This window comes from Rana temporaria, chromosome 5 (genome assembly GCF_905171775.1).
Source record: "Rana temporaria chromosome 5, aRanTem1.1, whole genome shotgun sequence".
NCBI classification, from domain to species: domain Eukaryota; kingdom Metazoa; phylum Chordata; class Amphibia; order Anura; family Ranidae; genus Rana; species Rana temporaria.
In genome coordinates this window covers 393,205,737-393,227,576 of record NC_053493.1, presented here as the reverse complement: position 1 = coordinate 393,227,576, position 21,840 = coordinate 393,205,737, and the positions used below count along the sequence as shown (strand labels likewise).

Sequence of the window (21,840 nt, the reverse complement as noted above, 5' to 3'; positions counted from 1 at the left end):
TTATGAGGCGCACTCAATGTTGAGTATTGCCGTCATTCCCGCGTGGAATTTTTTACGTCGTTTGTGTAAGTCGTTCGCGAATAGGGATTTGCGTAGAATGACGTCACCCTCGTAAGCATTGGCTTGTTCCGGTTTAATTTCGAGCATGCGCACTGGGATACCCCCACGGACGGCGCATGCGCCGTTAAAAAAAAACATTGTTTACGTCGGGTCACAACGTATTTACATAAAACACGCCCCCATCACATCCATTTGAATTGCACGCCCTTACGCCGCCAAAGATACACTACGCCGCCTTAACTTACGGCGCAAATTCTTTGAGGATTCGGAAAAAAAAGTAAGTTACGGCGGCATAGTGTATCTTAGGTACGCTACGCCCGACGCAAATATGCGCCGATGTACGTGAATCTGCCCCTGAGTGTTCTGGAGTCTTGTCTTGGCCTGTAATGGGTCTTTGAGGTGAGAGGCTGGGGCATACGATTTGTACACTGTGGTGGAACTTCTTTGATGGACTGGATCTTATTTGCACTATTCTTGCAATTTTTTGCACTTTATCTTTGGAAATTACTGCTTTTTTGCACGTTTTGCTATTTGCACATATTGAATAGCTTGTTTGCACATGATAGATATATATATATATATATATATATATATATATATATATATAGAAGATTTATGAAGCACTGATCGTTCTATATGTATGTTGAAGATTCATTATTCACTTTAGTATATGATAGATTATTTATTATTGAGTGAGCGACACTTTTTTGTCACGTTGGTTTGCGCATTAGTATTCTTGCCTTTCTATTTGTATTAGAAGGCACCTTGTAGTACAAATAGTGATATGGCTGACCATATTTACAGATATATAGCTGAAAGACACAATAATATCAACCTAAATAGACATATTGGGGGAGGTTTACTAAAACTGTAGCACACAGAATGTAGTGCAGCTATGCACAGTATCCAATCAGCTTCCAGGTTTTATTGTCAAAGCTGAACTCAACAAACTGAAGTTAGAAGCTGATTGGTTAATATGCACAGCTGCACCAGATTCTGTGTGCTCCAGTTTTAGTAAATCCCCCACCATTGTTAACAACTTTGTAATCTTTCTATTTTGAGTTTAGACTTTAAATTCAATTCCACTAACCCTTTAACAGCCAACGTTAATGCTGAAACGAAAGCGAAGCAGACCCCACTTCACTATGCTGCAAAGTACGATGCCGTTGGTTCCCTGAAGATATTGGTAAAGAACAATGCTGACCCTTCTGCTCGGGATCACAAACAGCGCACACCTCTTCACTTGGCTGCAGGACTCGGTAAGTGTTAGCTACTGTGGCACCTGATGGAGAACATGTTAGATTTACTAAATAAGAACTGAACTCAAAATGGCTAATTTATTTTTGAAGAACCCAAAATCTGCGCTCACACCAGAGCGTCGCATTTTTGAGCATTTCTTTTTCAAGCGTTTGTATGCGCGATTTTGAACATTTGTGTACAGTGTTTTTAAATGTTTTTGAGCTTTGGAGTTTTTTAATTAGCCAATTAAAAAAAATATATCATTTGTTTCATTATTTTGTTGCTATGATTTTCAGCTTTTTTATCCGCTTTTATTTATTTATTTTTTGTAAGGGGTAAAGTGTTATGTTTAGAAGGTTAGGAGTTGGAGCTGGTTCACACAGGGGCAACACGACTTTAAACGCGACTTTGGGAGGCGACTTGGACACGACTTGAGCGTGAATCACAGCGCGAATTGGCACGACTTACAACGCGACTTGAAGTCGCCACCAGGAGGGGGAACTCCACGCCAAATTTTAAATAAAAAAACGACATGGGTTCCCTCCAAGAGCATACCAGGCCCTTAGGTCTGGTATGGATTTCAAGGGGAACCCCTACACCAAAAAAACAGCGTGGGGGTCCCCCCAAAATCCATACCAGACCCTTATCCGAGCACTCAGCCCGGCCGGTCAGGAAAGAGGGTGGGGACGAGTGAGCGGGGGGCTTATCGGAATCCGGGAGCCCCGTTTAATAAGGACATCGTACCCCTACCCATTCACCTGGGGGGGGGGGGGGGAAGCGTCAAGAAAAAAAAACACACTAGACAGGTTACTGAAGTAATTTATTAGGCAGCTCCGGGGGTCTTCTTCCGACTTCTCCGCTCTCTGGTTCTTTCTGCCTTCTGCCGGGCTCCTCCACTATCTTCTTCCTTCTTCTGACTACGGGGGTCTTCTTCCGACTTCTCCGCTCTCTTCTCCCGCTCTTCGGTTCTTTCTGCCTATTTGGCGGGCTCCTCCGCTATCTTCTTCTAGCTCCTTTACTAGCGGTGGCCTGGTCTTCTCCGTAATCTTCTTTTCTCTTCTCTTCTTCGATGTTGACACGCCGCTTCTTCCTGCTGTAATGCCGGGTGCGCGGTGTGGTGCGCAAAGATTTACATAGGCCTCTTATGACTTCACAGTCCCATTATGCTCCGGGTGGTGACGACATAAGGGACGGGGTCATCGGGTGATATCACCCGGTGACCACGCCCCATGCCTATATAAATCATTTCGCACCGCGCACCCGGCATTACAACTGGAGGAAGCTATTGCATAATGTCCCTAGAGCTATTGCATTCACTCCCACAATATGTAACATGTGTAGCACAATTAATGGTTACGTATGTAGGTGTCACTGACATGTGTGGGGGGAAGGGCTCTATTTTTTTGGGTGGGGGTTTAAAGTGAAAGTAAACCCTATCCAGTGGTGGTGCGTCCATAAGGGAAATGCGTAGATTCATGCATTGCATGAATCTATCCATGGCTGCTGTAGACACCCCCTTTTCACACGTCCGGACCCTTTTCGGATGCGTGGATCTAATACCCATTACCTGATTGGCTGAAGGCACAGGTGACCTGATTGGATGCCTAACGGAAAGGAAGAATGGGAGAACAGAGAGCCACGGAGGACACAGGAGTACACCGCCATCACCTGCTGCATGTCCCACAGTTCGCCGCCGTCACCTGCCACCAGGATGGGGTAAGTGTTAGCCCATGGGTCTTCAAACTATGGCCCTCCAGTTGTTCAGGAACTACAATTCCCATCATGCCTAGTCATGTCTGTGAATGTCAGTGTGTTACAATGCCTCATGGGATGTGTAGTTCTACAAAAGCTGGATGGCCGTAGCTTGAGGATCCCTGTGTTAGCCGGTCAGACGGTAAACAGGGGGGGGGGGGGGCACACAGGCTGCATATGATGGACACACAGGCTGCATATGATGGGCACACAGGCTACATATGATGGGCACATAGGCTACATATGATGGGCACACAGGCTACATATGATGGGCACACAGGCTACATATGATGGGCACACGGGCTACATATGATGGGCACACGGGCTACATATGATGGGCACATAGTCTACATATGATGGGCACAGGCAGTATTTGATGAGCACAGAGGCTGCATATGATGGGAACACGCACTGCATATGATGGGCACAAGCGATGCATATGATGGGCACAAGCGCTGCATTTGATGGGCACAATGGCTGCATTTTATAGGGCACAGTGGCTGCATTTGATGGGCACAGTGGGTGAATTTGATGGGAAAGTGGCTTAATTTTATGTTATAAGCTATAACAGCTTCAACTCTTCTGGGAAGGCCGTCCACAAGATTTAGTAATGTGTCTATGGGAATGTTTGACCATTCTTCCAGAAGCGCATTTGTGAGGCCAGGCACTGATTTTGGACAAGAAGGCTTGGCTTCTTGTCCAATTTATTCCAAAGGTGTTCCATCAGGTTGAGGTCTCTAATTTATCCCAAAGGTGTTCCATCAGGTTGAGGTCAGGACTCTGTGCAGACACATTTCTAAACCTTGTGGACAGCCTTCCCAGAAGAGTTGAAGCCTTCTAGCTGCAAAGGGTGGGCCAACTCAATATTGAACCCTACAGGCTAAGACTGGGATGCCATTAAAGTTCATGTGCGTGTAAAGGCAGGCGTATTTCGGTGGCATGAAAGGGTAAAGTATAACTCCACTTTTGTTAAGAAAATCATATATAAGGCCAACCACAAATGGGCATTATAGACCAGAAGCTATGACACAAGTCAGAACAAATGTTCTTTGAAAATAAAGTATATTGGGAAAACGTCTGATTGATAAATAAGACACATAAAAGTGACGGCTCCACCACAAGTACCGCAATGATTCTGATGTTTTGATTCATCTTTGTCAGATCGCAGTGAAGCCGCTCGCCTGTTACTAAATCTGAAATGTGACGCAAGTGTTCAGGATGACACCGGCCTGTCGTGTCTGACAATGATGGTGTTAAACATGCCACCCGTGGTAAGTTGGCAGATGCCTGATGCCAGATTGCAGGGGTTTAAAGTCTCCCTTCACAAAGCACTTCTATTTAACCTTTCTTGGTTCCATTCTTTTTTTTATCTTTGCTTTGTTTTCTCAAAAAAATTATTTTTTATCTTATTGGCAATGCATTGTGGGAGCATACTGTATTTACCTTGGAGCGATCCTTCTCATTGCTAACAGAGCAATTTTTACATTTTTACTATGAGCCTGTTTATTTGCCGATAACTTTGCCTTAAAGCGGATTTACACTCCTCTTGCCCTGTACTTCTGCAATTCTCACCTAGGCGAGAATGATGTCTGGACATCCCTCAGAAGGGGGCACGTTGCATCTCCGATCGGCAGGAGGGCTCTGTGATTGGCCCTCCTGATGACATGACGGCTGTGTCCAGTCACAGCCGTCATGCCGTCATCTGGTGATCAGTGAGTATGAGTTGTTTTTTCCAGCTTTTTACACACTGATCACCAGCCTAGTGTTCACACACATGTCCCGACACAATGTAAACACACAAAGTCCCCAAAATAGTGTCCCCAAAACACTGTCCCCACACATGTCCCCACACAATAAACACACATGTCCCCCACATATTTAACAGTAAAATTACATGTTCCTATGATCATCTGCACACATATGTATGTTATCATCTGCGCACATCTGTACATGATAATCTGCATGCATATATCCGTGATCACACAAACCACAAAGACATGTAACAGAATACATTTTGGCCTAAATTCATGACAAAATTAGATTTTATTGGATTTCTTTTAAAATAGAAATAAGAAAATATAGGCCCGGATTCACATACAGCGGCGCACATTTATGCCGCCGTAGCGTATCTCCTTTACGTTACGCCGACGCAGCGCAGAGAGGCAAGCACTGGATTCACAAAGCCAGTGCTGCCAAATCTGCGCTGGGTTTCCTAGGCGTAAGCCGGCGTATGTGGAAGTGGGCGTGAGCCATGCAAATGATGGGCTGAGTCTCAGACAGATACGTATAATAAACGGCGCATGCTCACAATCACGGTGGAACTACTCCCTAAGATACGCCGAATAACGGCCTATGGCGTGAACGTAACCTACGCCTAGTCATATTCACGTTCTACGTAAACTACGTAAAATACAACGGCTTGTGTTCCCTGGTGCAGCCTTTTGCATGGATGGTGCTGAGTTACACCTCCTTTATGGGGCATAACTTTACGCCAGACGTATGACTTTACGCGCACTGCGTCGGACGGACGTACGTTCGTGAATCGGCGTATCTCCCTCATTTGCATATGTGTATAGAAAATCAATGGGAGTGCCAAATACGTCCAGCGTAAATATGCGCCCACTCTACGCCGGCGTAGGCAAGTTAAGCCTATTTTCAGGCGTATCTTAGTTTCTGAGTCCGGCGCATAGATACGACGGCGCATATTTGCACTTACGCGGCGTATCTGGAGATACGTCGGTGTAAGTGCTTTGTGAATCCGGGCCATAGTTTTTTTTTTTTAAAACATTTCTGCTTTTTTTCCCCCGCTTATATATTACCAAAAATAAAAAATGGAGTCGTGAATAAATACCACCAAAAAAACAACTCTATTTGTGTGAACAAAATGCATGACCGCGCAAGCATGACCGCGCAATTGTCATTGAAAGTATGATAGCGCTGAAAATTGGCCTGGGCAGGAAGGGGGTGAAAGTGCCCGGTATTGAAGTGGTTAAGCCTATTGTATATGGAGTTGCTACCATGAAATATTGTGGTTGTGTGTAGTAACCTTATATTATGTGTTGTCTCCATTCAACGTCTCCTGGATGTCATTTTAACAAAACATTGTCAGGTAATTTCCCTACACTTAATAAAATCAGTTCTCCCACATCCTCCAATATCATTGATTAATCCAGTTATTCCTCCTTTGCTTTGTAATTTGCGTGCGCTTAGTCGCTTACACAAATGGCCATTCATGAAGATCTGCATTATACAGCCAACATAGATGGACGTTTTCTGCCCACACTTCCTATGCAGTGTGAGGTAAAACAACATCCTCTCCTGACTCTTTAACCTCACCTAATGAGTTCTTTACCTGCTGCCTTCTGGAAATGGCTTGATAATTGGACCCCTACCTCATGTGTTACCATATGAACGCTGCTCTTTGCATGAACCTCAAAGCATAAAAGAGGAATGCCAGGCAGATAAATGAAGATGTCCTTTCCGATCGACCAAACCTTTGTGTTGTGGTAATGCATTACTTAACATAATGCACGTTACATGCATTTCTGCCTTGTGGTGCACCCCCCCCCCCCCAAGCCCCTAAGGTAGGAGTCTCCAACCTTTTTCAAATAAAGGGCCAGTTTACTATCTTTCAGGATTCCGGGGGGCTGGATTGTGGCCATTGGGAATAGACAATGCCCCAGCATCAGAGGAAGTAAACAATACCTCAGGCTTAGTGGTTCAGTGAGAGTAAAAATAATTCAGTAGGAGGAGAAATGGTGAACCATAATTGGTATCTGCAGGAGGAATATTGCCCCTCGCTGGTATCATTGGAAGGAATAGTGCCCCATCATTGGTATCAGTGGCAGGAATAGTGCCCCTCCCCTGGTATCAGTGGGTGGAATAGTGCCTCATCCTTGGTATCAGTGGCAGGAATAGTGCCCCTCCCCTGGTATCAGTGGGAGGAATAGTGCCCCATCATTAGTATCAGTGGGAGGAATAGTGCCCCATCATTAGTATCAGTGGCAGGAATAGTGCCCCATCATTGGTATCAGTGGAAGGAATTTTGCCCCATCACTGGCATCAATGGGAGGAATAGTGCCCTATAATTGGTATTAGTGAGAGGAATAGTGCCCTATTATTGGTATCAGTGGGAAGAACAGTGCCTCATCATTGGTATCAGTGGGAGGAATAGTGCCTCATTATTGGTATTGATGGGAGGAATAGTGCCTCATCACTGGTATCAGTGGGAGGAATAGTGCCTCATCATTGGTATCATTGAGAGGAATAGTGCCTCATCATTGGTATCAGTGAGAGGAATAGTGCCTCATCATTGGTATCAGTGGGAGGAATAGCGTCCCTTCATTGGTATCAGTGGAGGAAAAGTGTCCCATCATTGGTATTTGAGGGGGGAATGGTGCCTCATCATTGGTATCAGTGGGAGGAATTCTGCCATCATCATCAATACACTGAATGCAGGGCACCATGAATAGGGAGTAGAGCCATGATTCCCTACACTGATCTATAGTAGACAACAAGGTTAATTGGAAAAAAAAAAAAACACAAAACAATAGTCAGACTCGATGGACTTAGGCCTCGTGCACACGTCCGAGAAACTCGACGGGCAAAACACATCGTTTTGCTCGTCGAGTTGCTTGTGAAGTCGCCGAGGATCTCGGCGAGCCAACTTTTCCCATTGACTAACGAGGAAATAGAGAACATGTTCTCTTTTTGGCCCGACGAGATCGTCGTCGGTTTCCTCGGCGAAAAATGTACACACGACCGGTTTTCTCGGCAGAATACGTCTCCCATCTAGTTTCTGGGTGAATTCTGCCGAGAAAACCGGTCGTGTGTACGGGGCCTGAGGCCTCGTACACACGACCGGTTTTCCTTGACAGAATCCATCAAGAAACTTGCTGGCAGAGCTTTTTTGCAGAGGAAACCGGTCGTGTGTACGTTTTTCATCAAGGAAACTGTCGAGGAACTCGACGAGGAAAAAAGAGAACAAGTTTTCTTTCTCCTCGACGGGAGTCTCAATTTCCTCGTCGGGCTGGTTTTCGACGAGAAACGTGAGTGTGTGTATGCTAAGAAACCCGCGCATGCTCAGATTAAAGTATGAGACGGGAGCGCACCTTCGGTAAAAGTAGAGTTTGTAATGGAGATAGCACACTCGTCACGCTGTAACAGACTGAAAAGTGCAAATTGTCTCTCGCCAAACTTTTACTTAACACGCAGTAACATGAGATTAGCAAAAGCAGCCCCAAGGGTGGCGCCAGTGGAATCGAACTTCCCCTGCCGTTGTACGTGTTGTACGTCACCGCGTTTGAGACCGACGAAATTTGGTCTTGACAGTGTGTACGCAAAGAAAGCTTGTCAAGTTTCTCGACAAGCCTAACAAGGAACTCGTCGAGGAAAACAATTAGCTAGATTCACGTAGTTTGCCGCAACTTTAAGGCGGCGTAGCGTATCGTATTTACGCTACGCCGCCTTAAGTCAGAGAGGCAAGTACTGTATTCTCAAAGTACTTGCCTCCTAACTTACGGCGGCGTAGCGTAAATGCGCCGGGCGCGCCTAATTCAAAATAGGCTGAGGGGGCGTGTTTTATGATAATTTTGTTTGACCTGACGTGATTGACGTCCGCCTACATTTCCCAGTGTGCATTGCGGCAACGTACGCCGCACGGGCCTATTGATTTCGACGTGGACGTAAATGACGTAAATCCCTATTCACGGACGACTTACGCAAACATGTAAAGTAGATAGTGCAGCGCTAGAGGGAAAGTCCAAATAAAGATCATCCAGGTGATTCTCTTATAAGTGACTGACAATATGAGGCATGCAGGTGATATAGCGTGGGTTAGCAGGAGACCTCCACCAATAGTAACAATGGCCGCTCACCTCACTGATAATAAAAAAATCGCTTTCCCATAAGGGTCAATCCCAGGCATGTAACAGCATAATCCAAGCAGGAAAGGAATACATCTCAGGTAATATCAGCATGGATGGCAGATCTCAAGTAATATCAGCATGGATAGCAGCCATGAAATCCGATGTAAGAAAAACAAAACATAGTGTTTCTCCGCAATAACCAATATAACATTTAATAGTGAAAATACACTTACATAAAAAGCACTATATCCAGTGCTAGGAATCAAATGCAAACAAAAACGCACAGCATGGTCCGATAGATGGCAGCGGGTGACGTCACGTACTTCCCTACCGTATTTTTTTTTTTTTTTTCTTAAAAACATCCAAAAACTTATTCTCTTTATTAAGAGGGTTAAAAGTGGACTTATTACGCAAACCTGAGTGATAGGAATTAGCAATAGGTGCTGCTGTACTAGTGGGCTTAGACAGGAAATACTTTTTCATGTTAAGTGTCCTGATGTACTTTTGCAGGCTAATGTAAGTTTGAAACTTATTCAAATTCTTAGTGGGGGCAAATTTGAGACCTCTATCAAGGACTTTCAATTCGTCCTCATCCAGAGGAACCCCACTAAGGTTATATATCCCTGCTCCAACTATGGTCTGGGTTTTTTGTAGGCGCCTGCCCCCTCTCCTTCCTCTCTTTCTTTTCTCTTTCTGGGAGTTCCAATATTCGGAGGGATGGGAGGTGGTGGATGTCTACACCAATCCCTTGGTAGGGGATACTGGTAGTGGGGGTCTAATTGGTGTCCCTGGCGTGACCCTAAAAAATCCCCCTCTGCATAAGAGTGATGATTAGCCAAAGGAGTGAATCTGTTATAGGTGGAGATAGGATGGGATCTCGTGACATGAGAAGAATCCCTATAATCCCCATGTTGGCGTATATCCCTCCAGGGTGTGGGGGAGTTGGGTTGATATACTGGGGGATGATGAACTGAACCAGAAGGGGCAGATCCTCCCCTTCCCCTCCCCCTTTTGTTCTTACCTCTTTTGTTAGTACCTCTAGTGAAATAATTTCTCTGAGGAGAGGAATATCTCTCAGGTGGTGGATGATGTTGAACATCATTACTAAAGTGGGCTCTCGGGGTTAAATTCTGAACTTCATTAATAAGTGGATTGACAGGCAATCTGACATTATCATTGGTAACAGTTGTGGAGGTGCTTTGCCATTTGAAGATACTGTTTACACCAGTGAAGTCATCCCAATCCCTTATAAATTTTTTCTTTTTCTTGTTCTGAATTTCTGAGTCCCACTTCATGAGTTTATTTTTAAGTTCACCTGAGAGTTTAAGAAATTCCTCACTATCCTTGAGGGGTTCCAAAATGGTGGTAATGTCATTAATCTGGGAATTAAGGATCTTGAGTTTCCTCTGTTTACGAACCAAAAGGAGCTCCATGAGCTCCATACCTTTTTTAATAAAGAAACTACTCCATTCAGAGATAGAATCAATGTCCACTAGGCCATCATTAGGCGGGACATCCCATCTTAAACGTCTCGGAATGAGTTTTGAAGTAAGGTACTGCTCAAAAGATACAATGTCCCACCATGTTTTGGTCTTTTTTTCAAACAAATGTCCTAACTTGCGAAAGGACTGGGCTATATCATTCACTGGCTCACTAGCATTCCTAGAAAAGACATCAGTGATTTTAATATCCCTTTTTTCCAAATATTGGAAAACATCCATATTGCTGCTAGATTAGTATAAATTGATAAGCAGATAAATGAAAATAGTAAAATAATCAGCGCAATATACAGGTAAAACACAATCAGCAGCTATGCACTAGGATTCAATTTATAAATTCCTTAAGAGTCAATGTAAAGTAGATAGTGCAGCGCTAGAGGGAAAGTCCAAATAAAGATCATCCAGGTGATTCTCTTATAAGTGACTGACAATATGAGGCATGCAGGTGATATAGCGTGGGTTAGCAGGAGACCTCCACCAATAGTAACAATGGCCGCTCACCTCACTGATAATAAAAAAATCGCTTTCCCATAAGGGTCAATCCCAGGCATGTAACAGCATAATCCAAGCAGGAAAGGAATACATCTCAGGTAATATCAGCATGGATGGCAGATCTCAAGTAATATCAACATGGATAGCAGCCATGAAATCCGATGTAAGAAAAACAAAACATAGTGTTTCTCCGCAATAACCAATATAACATTTAATAGTGAAAATACACTTACATAAAAAGCACTATATCCAGTGCTAGGAATCAAATGCAAACAAAAACGCACAGCATGGTCCGATAGATGGCAGCGGGTGACGTCACGTACTTCCCTACCGCAAACAACGTAAAGCTTTCATATTTCGAAGCGGGAACGGCGGCCATACTTTAACATTACTATTCCAACTATTTTTTGGAATAACTTTAGGCCTGATTCATTCAGCGTTACGTAAACGGCATATCTGTACTGCGTTGGCCGGGCGTACGTTCGTGAATAGGCGTATCTAGTGATTTACATATTCTACGCCGACCGCAATGGAAGTGCCACCTAACGGCCAGCCTAAATATTGCACCCTAAGATAGGACGGCGCAAGCCGTCGTATCTTAGATAGGTTTAAGTGTATCTCTGTTTGAGAATACACTTAAACATAGGTCGGCGCAGATTCATAGTTAGGTCGGCTTATCTACTGATATGCCGGCCTAACTCTATGTGAATCTAGCTATATGTTTTTACTTCTTTAGGCTGTCAGAGTCCTTCGTTGGCCTTGCACACTGTTGCTCTCCGGTCCAGTCATGAGGGAATCTCTTGGGTAGATTCAGGTAGGGGCGCCTAAAAATAGGTCGGCGTAGCCTAGCGTGTTTACACTACGCCGCCTTAAGTAAGAGAGGAAAGTACATGATTCAGAAAGCACTTACCTCCTTACTTAGGGCGGCGTAGTGTAAACACAGCGGGCGTAAGGGCGCCTAATTCAAATGGGTTGGGGGGGGCGTATTTAATGCTAATGAGGCTTGACCTCACGCTTTTTGAAGTTTTTTCTTACTGCGCATGCGCCGGGCGCCTACATTTCCCATGGCGCATTGTGGCTAAGTATGCCGTACGGGCCTATTGATTTCGACGCGGACGTAAACGACGTAACTCCCGATTTGCGGACGACTTACGCAAACGGCGTAAAAAATTCGAACCTCGCGGCGGGAACGGCGGCCATACTTTAACATTGTTATTCCACCTCATAGGTGGAATAACTTTAGGCCGCCTAAGGCCTTACGGAAACGACATTAATCGACTGCGGCGGGCTCGCGTACGTTCGGGAATCGGCGTAAAAGCTCATTTACATAATCTACGCCGGCCGCAATGGAAGCGCCACCTAGCGGCCATCCAAAAAATTGCAAGCTAAGATAGAACGGCGCAAGCCGTCCTATCTTAGCTTTGTTTAAGCGTATCTCTGTTTGAGCATACGCTTAAACAAACGCCGGCGTAGATTCAGAGTTAGGCCGGCTTATCTACTGATAAGCCGGCCTAACTCTTTGTGAATCTACCTATGTGAATAAATTCCCTGCTGTATGGGATACAGAAAAGAATGGATGTCACTTTTTTTTGCAGTTTTTTTCTGAATTTACAAGCTGCAGCTTTCTGGACCCATGTTGGATCTAAAAGCGACGATTGTCCATTTTCATTAGACTGCCTCCAATCCATCATGTTTAGGAAAAACGAAGCTGGACGGACATGGAGGTAAAAGATGTAAAAGAATGAATGTTCATTTACATCTGATTTTCTGTAGACTTACATGGAGCTTCCGAATTGATCCCACCTAATCACACCGCCATTGTTAAAGGGGCCTCATTGGTTATAGAAAGGTCTGTAATTGTAAATATTTCATTCGATTTTTATTGTGCAATGAATGTATTCTTCCCTACCACTGTATTCTCCTCTGTTTAGGCATCTCTGGCTTTGGATCAGTTCCATGCTAAGGATCGGCCAAACAGAAAGCAACACTTTTATCTCAACCATGTGGAGCCCCCGATTTCAGGTCAGTGTAATGTGATTGGCTGAGCATACCTACCTACTACTGCTTGTAATATCTGAAGAAGTGCTCATACTCACATGGGGGACATTTCTTGAAAGAAGGGGTTTCTAATGATAATTCGATTGTGGCAAGTTAACTGTAGCTGTATGTGTAATTGGACTTCAACTGCTAACTTTCAATCAACTGAAAACGCATGCGTTAAAGCAGTGGCGACTGGTGCTCAAAATTTTTAGGGGGTGCAAATAAACTGAAAAAAAACCCATCAATTGCAGCTACTGTGCCATCAAACCCAGCCACTGTGCCATCAAACCCAGCTACTGTGCCATCAAACCCAGCTACTGTGCCATCAAACGCAGCCACTGTGCCCATCAAATGCATCCACTGTGCCCATCTAACGCAGCTACTGTGCCCATCTAACGCAGCCACTGTGCCCATCAAACGCAGCCACTGTGCCCATCAAACGCAGTCACTGTGCCCATCAAATGCATCCACTGTGCCCATTAAACGCAGCCACTGTGCCATTAAACGCATCCACTGTGCCCATCAAACAAAGCCACTGTGCCCATCAAATGCAGCCACTCTGCCATCAAACGCAGCTACTGTACCCATAAATTGCCACCACTGTGCCCATCAAACGCAGTCACTGTGCCCATTGAATGCAGCCACTGTGCCCATCAATTGCTGACACTGTGCCCATCAATTTCTGACAGTGTGCCCATCAATTGCTGCTACTGTGCCCCATCAAATGCTGCCAGTGTGCGCATCAATTGATGCTACTGTGCCCCCATCAAATGCTGCCAGTGTGCCCATCAATTCCTGCTACTGTGCCTCATCAGATGCTGCCAGTGTGCCCATCAATTGCCGCTACTGTGCCCCATCAGATACCGCCAGTATGCCCAATCAGATGCCGCCAGTGTGCCCCATCAGATGCAGCCAGTGTGCCCCAACAGATGCAGCCAGTGTGCCCCATCAGATGCAGCCAGTGTGCCCCATCGGATGCAGCCAGTGTGCCCCATCGGATGCAGCCAGTGTGCCCCATCGGATGCCGCCAGTGTGCCCCATTGGATGCAACCAGTGTGCCCCATCAGATGCTGCCTGCACTTACCTGTCTCGCAAGGGGTCAGCGGCGGTCTCCTGCATGTCCTCCGTGTCTTCTTCTGTCCTCTCTCAGGCGTCCAATGACAGTGCCTGACGTTGTAGCCAATCAGGTGACTGGTAACAGACCCGGCAACCTGATTGGCTGAGAGGCGGATTCAAGTGTTAGCAAAGCGAATTCCTTTGCTTTGCTAACACACAGCTGAATGATCAGCGAACACCCAGCATGGTGCCCGCTAATCACTGTTTTCGGCGCCTATTAGAGCCTATGGCTCTAATCAGGTGCTTTCAAAAGCACCCCCGCCGGTGTAATTCAGGTGCCCGGCGCCCGAAAAGGGTCCAGACACCTGAATAGGAGGTGTCAGCAGCGACCATAGATAGATTCATGCAATGCATCTATGGTGCAGGAGAGAGGGGGCGGCGCCCATGCACCCCTTATGGACACACCGCCACTGCGTTAAAGTGAATGCGCCCAGCTAGATTTAGATCAGAAGAGGTAGTAACTAGCTTCCTGTTTACTGGATAGTTTTTAGCAACCACCTAATTTGCCTTATAGTTGTCCCTAGGGATGAGAAGTGATATTGCTGAAATTGATTGTGATGCCAATTTTTCCTAAAGCAGGAACTCACTTTTTTACTTCAAGCTGCTAAGGAAAATCGGGCTTGGAAGAAAAAAAGAATCAGTTTTTCTGTTTTTAATTTCATTTCGAAAAGTGGATCCCAACCTTGGTAAGATCAGGGCCTGGTGGCCACTAGTGGGAGAATAGCCCCAAATCATTGGTGTCAGTAGGATTGTGGCTCCAAGGAAAGAATTACCCCAAACTCATAGGTGTCAGTAAGATTGTGGGTCCCATGGAGAAGAGTCAGTGGGATTGTGGCCACAAGTGGGAGAATAGTCTTCCAAATCAATGGTGTCAGCTGGATTGTGACCCCCCCAGGGGAGAATAACTCCCAAATCATTGGTGTCAGTAAGGTTGTGGCTCCCAGGGGAGAATAGATACCCAAATCATTGGTGTTAGTGAGATTGTGGCTTCTTGTGGAAGAATAGTCCCCCAAATCATTTATGTCAGTGGGATTGTGGCCCCCCAGGGAAAACGGACACCAAAACATTGATGTCAATGGGATTATGCTCCCTGGGGTAGAATAGCCCCTCAATTCATTGGTGAGTGAGTGAGTGAGTGAGTGAGTGAGTGAGAAACTTATATAGCGCAACAAATGCGAACTTAATCGCCTCAAGGCGCTTGGCATCCAAAGTTGTACAGGTCTTTCAGAAGAGGTGGGTCTTCAGTTTTTTCCTAAAAACCCGATGGTTTTCTTCCAAGCGGATGGTCGTGGGTAGAGCATTCCGGAGCCGTGGTCCTTGGACCGAGAATCTACGTTCTCCCTTAGATTTGTAGTGAGATTTGGGGATTTGGAGAAGGTTTTGGTTGGTTGATCGGAGCACGCGCTTGGTGACGTAGGGTTTTATTTTCTCGCTTAAATATTGAGGAGCTTTACCCTGTGTACATTTGTGGGTGAGGCAGAGTGTCTTGAATGTCACCCGGTCCTGTACGGGCAGCCAGTGGAGGGACCTCAAGGCCGGGGAGATTGGTTCCCATGGCTTTTTACCAGTTACCAGTCTGGCTGCCGTGTTTTGGACGACTTGTAGACGTAAAATCTGGTATTTCGGTAGTCCTAAATAGAGTGAATTTGCGTAGTCGAGTCGTGAGTTGATGATTGTTCCAACCACTACTGCTGTGTCCTCTTCCGGGATGAAGGGGATGAGTCTACGTAGCATGCGGAGCAGATGATGAGAACCGCTGACGACTGATCCTATTTGTGCATCCATCGTCATGTCTGCGTCAAAGATGACTCAGAGACTTTTGACTTTATTGCTTGGCGCAATGGTTTGTCCGAGGATGGTGGGTGGTGTCCATGTGGTCCTGGAGATAGATTTCCTATTTGCATGAAGAGTGAGTAGCTCTGTTTTGGATCCGTTGAGTTTGAGGGAGCTTTCCGTCATCCAATTGTCGATCAGTGCAAGACATTTTCCTAGTTCATGAAATTGGTCTTTTTTGTTGGTGTCATTTGGACAATGCCCCCCAGGAGAGATGTTAATTGGATAGTTGCCACCATGGAGGAATATCTTCCAAAATCATTAGTGTCAGTGGGAAAGTGAGCCACAGGAAAAAATAGTCAATCAAATCACGAGTGTCAGTAGAACAGTGGCCCCCCAAGGGTAGAGTAGTCCCTCATATTACTGGTGTCAATGAATAAGTGGGGCCCCCCAAAATTTTTGGTGACAGTGGTGGTGCCTAACTTATCTTAGAACAGGGGCCAGCACCACCAGCAGATGAAGACTGACAATCCCAAGCACCCAGTGTCTCTTCTAATGGCATCTTTTTTATAACACGCTGGACCTATTTCAGATACATTGGGTGTAAATCAGTTGTCTCAAGCAGTAGCTCATTTCAGCCAGGGTATTGTAAGGGTTACCTTTTTGTTCTGTGAAAAAAGTGAGGCTTTCATGCGTTTTGTCATAGGGCTAATATGCCTATTGGTACTTGGATACCCCCAAGACTTATGGAGCAGTGCTAAATTTGAGAAACTGGGATGCTTCCGAACAACCCTTCAGGGAGAGAGAAAGATATTACATACCGTATTGGCTAGCAACAGGCAGTGATAGAATCAAGCAACGGTCAGGGCAGGCAGCAATCAGTAGCATATTTCTTATCTAGGCAAAGGTCAGGACAGGAAGCAATCAGTAGCATATTTCTTATCTAGGCAAAGGTCAGGGCAGGCAACAGTCAATAGTGCATTTGTTATCCCGCAAAGATCAGGGCAGGCAGCAGTCAGTAGCTTATCCACTTTTCAAGCAAAGGTCAGGGCAGGCAGCAATCAGTAGCATATTTCTTATCTAGGCAAAGGTCAGGGCAGGCAGCAGTCAACAGTGCATTTGTTATCCCGCAAAGGTCAGGGCAGGCAGCAATCAGTAGCTTATCCACTTTTCAAGCAAAGGTCGGGGCTAAGGAACAATTAGAAGTGAGATATTGGTCAATGCAGACAGGAACTGTTAAAGCGGGGGTTCACCCAAAAAAAGTTGTTTTAACATGACATTCAGCCGAGTTGTCAGAATGACAATCGGCTGAATTTTTTTGGGTGAACCCCCGCTTTAAGGCCCGTACACACGATCAGATTTTCCGACAAAAAATGCGTGATGGCAGGGTTTTGTCGAATACTCTGTCTATTTGTATGCTTCATCAGACAATTGTTGTTGGAAAGTCCGTCGGAAAAAGTACAAACACGCATGCTCCAAACCAATGCTAACCATAGCACAACATTAGCAGAAGTTGCCCAAAGGGTGGCACTAAAGAGCAGAAAAACAATGTAGTTTCGTGTATGTTGGCTGAAAAAGTTCTGCCGTCTCTATGCAGAACAAGTTCACAGCCAACGTCCTTCGCAGAAAATTCCACGGATTGTCCGATGGAAATCCAATCGCGTGTACAAGGCTTTAAAAAAAAAAAAAAAGGGGGGCTTCCGGCTGGGCCCCTGGGGACCATCGGGCCCCTTACAGGTGTACTGCCTGTACCCCCCTGATGGCGGCCCTGGGTGCAGGAGCTAGGAAAATGAACAATATCACTCCCAGAGCCCTGTGCTTGTTATGTTTAAAGCACCGCAGGTGCAGATAGAGCTGACCAGCTGCTTATCAAAGAGGACACCACCCAAGGGGAATACCCCCCGTCCCCATCAGCGGCCATGATCAGCAATATTATATGGACCCTAGTTTGAATAAACTGTTATTGTATTACCTAGTCGTCTTATGCCTACTGATTATTAGTATCTGTTATACTAGATGTGATCTATCTAATACATTATTTTTTTTCTAGGTTTCAAGGGAACACAAGCCAAGTCTCCAGTAAGTGTCTTCAAAAAGTATACTAAATTAAACCCGGGGCTTTTCAAAAGAACAAAGTATTCTGCAACTCTCTGGTCCTTTCTGATGATACATGCTGAACACTGCAGCATTTATTTTCTATGTTTTGTGACACTGAAATGGGCAATGCCAGTCAAGCAGCTGTGGTTGGGTTCACATTTTTCTGAAATTGTTGATGTCAATGGAATTGTGCTCCACAGGGGAAAATAGTCCCTCAATTCATTGCTGCCAGTGGGATCGTGGCCACCAGTGGGAGAATAGCCATTCAAGTCAATTGTGTCAGCTGGATTGTGACCTGCAAGGGAGAATAGACCTCCATATCATTGTGTCAGTGAGATTGTGGTTCCCAGTGGAAGAATATCCCCCCAAATCAATTGTGTATGGGATTGTTCCCCCAGATAAAAACGCCATCAAACCATTGATGTCAATGGGATTGTGCTCCTCTAATCATTGGTGTTAGTTGGACAGTGCCCCCCAGGAAAGTCTAACCTCTGAAATCATTGGTGTTAATTGGATAGTTGCCACCAAGGAGGAATTTATCCCAAAATCATTGGTGTCAATGTGAACCCCTGGAAAAAATAGTCCATCAAATGATTAGTGTCAGTAGAATAGTGGCCCCCAGACTAGAGTAGCCCCTCAAATGTCTGTCTCTGGCTCTGGAAAGTATTAAACTGGTGGTTCCCACCCAGAGCATAAGCTGATGCCCCTATATTTATTTTCATCTGCCTCCTATACAGGCACTCCCACGACAAGCCTGCTTTCAGATTTCAAGTGGCACATGGAAACTAATGCTGCGTACACACGGTCGGAATTTCCAACAACAAATGTTCGATGTGAGCTTGCTGTCGGTAAATCCGACCGTGTGTAGGCTCCATCGGACATTTTCTGTCGGAATTTCCGGCAACAAATGTTTGAGAGCTGGTTCTCAATTTTTCAGACAGCAAAAGTTCCAATCCTGTATAGCCAATTCAGACGCACAAAAATTCTATGCATGCTCGGAATCAATTCTACGCATGCTTGGAATCATTGAATTTTAATTTTTCTCGGCTCGTCGTAGTGTTGTACGTCACCGTGTTCTTGGCGTTCGCAATTTCCGACAACGTTTGTGTGACCGTGTGTATGCAAGACAAGTTTGAGCCAACATCCGTCGGAATAAAATCCACGATTTTGTTGTCGGAATGTCCGATCGTGTGTACGCGGCAATCAATATAAACACACATTTCTGAACTGGAAAATAGTTACTGAACTCTTGGAAAAATATATAAATGAACTCTATCAGGTTTAAATATTTGCAGTTTAAACTGAAAACATTCTTAGTCTGTATAACACAGGTCTGCTTTGTATTAATGTATGGCAGCTGGTGTTCATGTATGTGATATTGTGAAATTAGCACTGAGAAAAGCATGTTATCATTAAATCACAAGGGTGTGAAGAGTGGGCAGAAGTTCACAAACCAAGAATGTGTGTCATGTTTATGAAAAATCTGGTAAATGAAATCTCACTTGTTGCAATGCGATATTATTATCGCCAACGTTTGCATTTTTTTGCAGTGAATATTGTAGCTTTTTACAGCCATTTCTCAGAACAATTCTCCTAATTACATTTTGTAAGTACAGCCTTAAGAGCCGGTTCACACTGGGGCGACCTGTCAGGCGACTTAGCCGCCTGACAAGTCGTGGTCTACAGTAGTCAATAGAACCGTTCTAATAGGAGCGACGCAAGTTGCTCTGACTTAGAAAAAGGTTCCTGTACGACTTTGGGGGCGATTCGGGGCGACTTGCATTGACTTCAATACTGAAGTCATTTTGCAAGTTGCCTCTCAAGTCGCCTTGAGATCGCCTTGCCGAGTCGCCCCCAAAGTCGTGTCGCCTGTGTGTGAACCGACTCTTAGTGTTCAGACCCCAGCAAAGCAGGTATAAAATGGCATTTAAAGAAGAATTCCAGGTATGACAATTTTTACTTAGTTACATTGGTCAAGCTTGGACCAATGTAACTACTGTATTTATCGGCATATACTGTAACCTTCATTTTAAGAGGGAAGTTTCAGAAAAAAAAAATTTAAATAAAGAAGCAAAATAAGGGTCAGTGCCCATCAATGCAGCTTGATCAATGCCCATCAGCAGCCTCAAATTTGCCCATCAATGCATCTTGATCAATGCCCATCTGCAGCTTTACAATTGTCCATTAACCACTTAACGACCGCCGCATGTACATATACGTCCACAGAATGGCACGTACAGGCAGATGGGCGTACATTTACGTCCCTGCCTTTCCGCGGGTCGAGGGTCCGATCAGGACCCCCCCGGTACATGCGGCGGTCAGAAATCGTCTGGGAGCGATCCGGGATGAGGGGGCGGCTATTCGTTTCTAGCTGCCCCCTCGCGATCGCTCCCCGGAGCTGAAGAACTGGGAGAGCCGTATGTAAAACACGGCTTCCCCGTGCTTCACTGTGGTGGCTGCATCAATCGTGTCATCCCTTTTATAGGGAGACACAATCGATGACGTCAGACCTACAGCCACACCCCCCTACAGTTGTAAACACACACTAGGTGAAACATAACTCCTACAGCGCCCCCTTGTGGTTAACTCCCAAACTGCAACTGTCATTTTCACAATAAACAATGCAATTTACGTAAATGCATTTTTTGCTGTGAAAATGACAATGGTCCCAAAAATGTGTCAAAATTGTCCGAAGTGTCCGCCATAATGTCGCAGTCACGAAAAAAATCGCTGATCGCCGCCATTAGTAGTAAAAAAAAAAAAAAATGCAATACAACTATCCCCTATTTTGTAAACGCTACACATTTTGCACAAACCAACCGATAAACGCTTATTGCGATTTTTTTTTTTTACCAAAAATATGTAAAAGAATACGTACATTTTTTTTATATATTTTTGGGGGATATTTATTATAGAAAAAAGTAAAAAATATAGAATTTTTTTCAAAACTGTCGCTCTATTTTTGTTTATAGCGCAAAAAATAAAAACCGCAGAGGTGATCAAATACCACCAAAAGAAAGCTCTATTTTTTGAAAAAAAGGACGTACATTTTGTTTGGGAGTCACGTCGCACGACCGCGCAATTGTCAGTTAAAGCGACGCGGTGCCGAATCGCAAAACCTGGCCTGGGCCTTTAGCTGCATTTTGGTCCGGGGCTTAAGTGGTTAATGAAGCCTTACAATTGCCCATCAATGCAGCTTGATCAATGCCCATCTGCAGCCTCCCCATTGCCATGAATTCAGCCTGATCAATGCCCATCTCAGGGAGAGGGGTGGGATAAGCGCCATCAGGTTACATACAGCGAGAATCTCCTGTTTATTCAGCAGCCTCTTCAATACAAATTCCCACCTCCTGGATCGGCTTCTATGATAGACAGAACACTGGTCCAATGCCAGCCCAGGAGACAGGACTTCCTATTACAGAGGCCGCAGAGTAAACAGGAGATTCTCGCTGTATGGAATCTGACGGCGCTCGTCCTGCTCCCCTCCCCGTTCTCTCTGAGGCAGCCCAAATTGCAGTATCGGCGTATAACACGTACACACTATTTGCAATGATTTGCAGGGTGAAAAAGTGAGTGTTATACACCAATAAATACGGTATTTATGTGCCATTTAAACCACGGTCAAACCTCAGCGCTCACTACATCTCACATCCAATAGTGTGGCAATTTTTGAAGCAATGCTGTTCTCCTCAAGCTGGAAAACTCCAAAGCACTACAAAGAAGAGAAAAGAGGGCACATACGCCTAGTGCATTACCTTTAACCGTTAACCGGTTAATGATGGAATTTGGGGTTCCAGCACCTTGCACCTCTGGACCCTTTTACATTACACAGCACCCTGCACCTCTGGACCCTTTTACATTACACAGCACCCTGCACCTCTGGACCCCTTTACATTACACAGCAC

At 45.1% G+C, this 21,840-nt stretch overlaps 1 protein-coding gene across 1 annotated transcript in view; it reads left to right on the top strand.

Moving 5' to 3' along the window:
* The window catches only part of LOC120941515 (transient receptor potential cation channel subfamily V member 6-like), a 199,907-nt gene that overhangs the window by 47,321 nt on the left and 130,746 nt on the right, over positions 1–21,840 (top strand). Inside the window, exons 6-9 of the mRNA XM_040354950.1 lie at positions 1,161–1,319; positions 4,213–4,322; positions 12,841–12,931; positions 17,889–17,917. Of these exons, the coding sequence (XP_040210884.1) occupies positions 1,161–1,319; positions 4,213–4,322; positions 12,841–12,931; positions 17,889–17,917 (389 nt within the window). The remainder of the gene's footprint in view (positions 1–1,160; positions 1,320–4,212; positions 4,323–12,840; positions 12,932–17,888; positions 17,918–21,840) is intronic.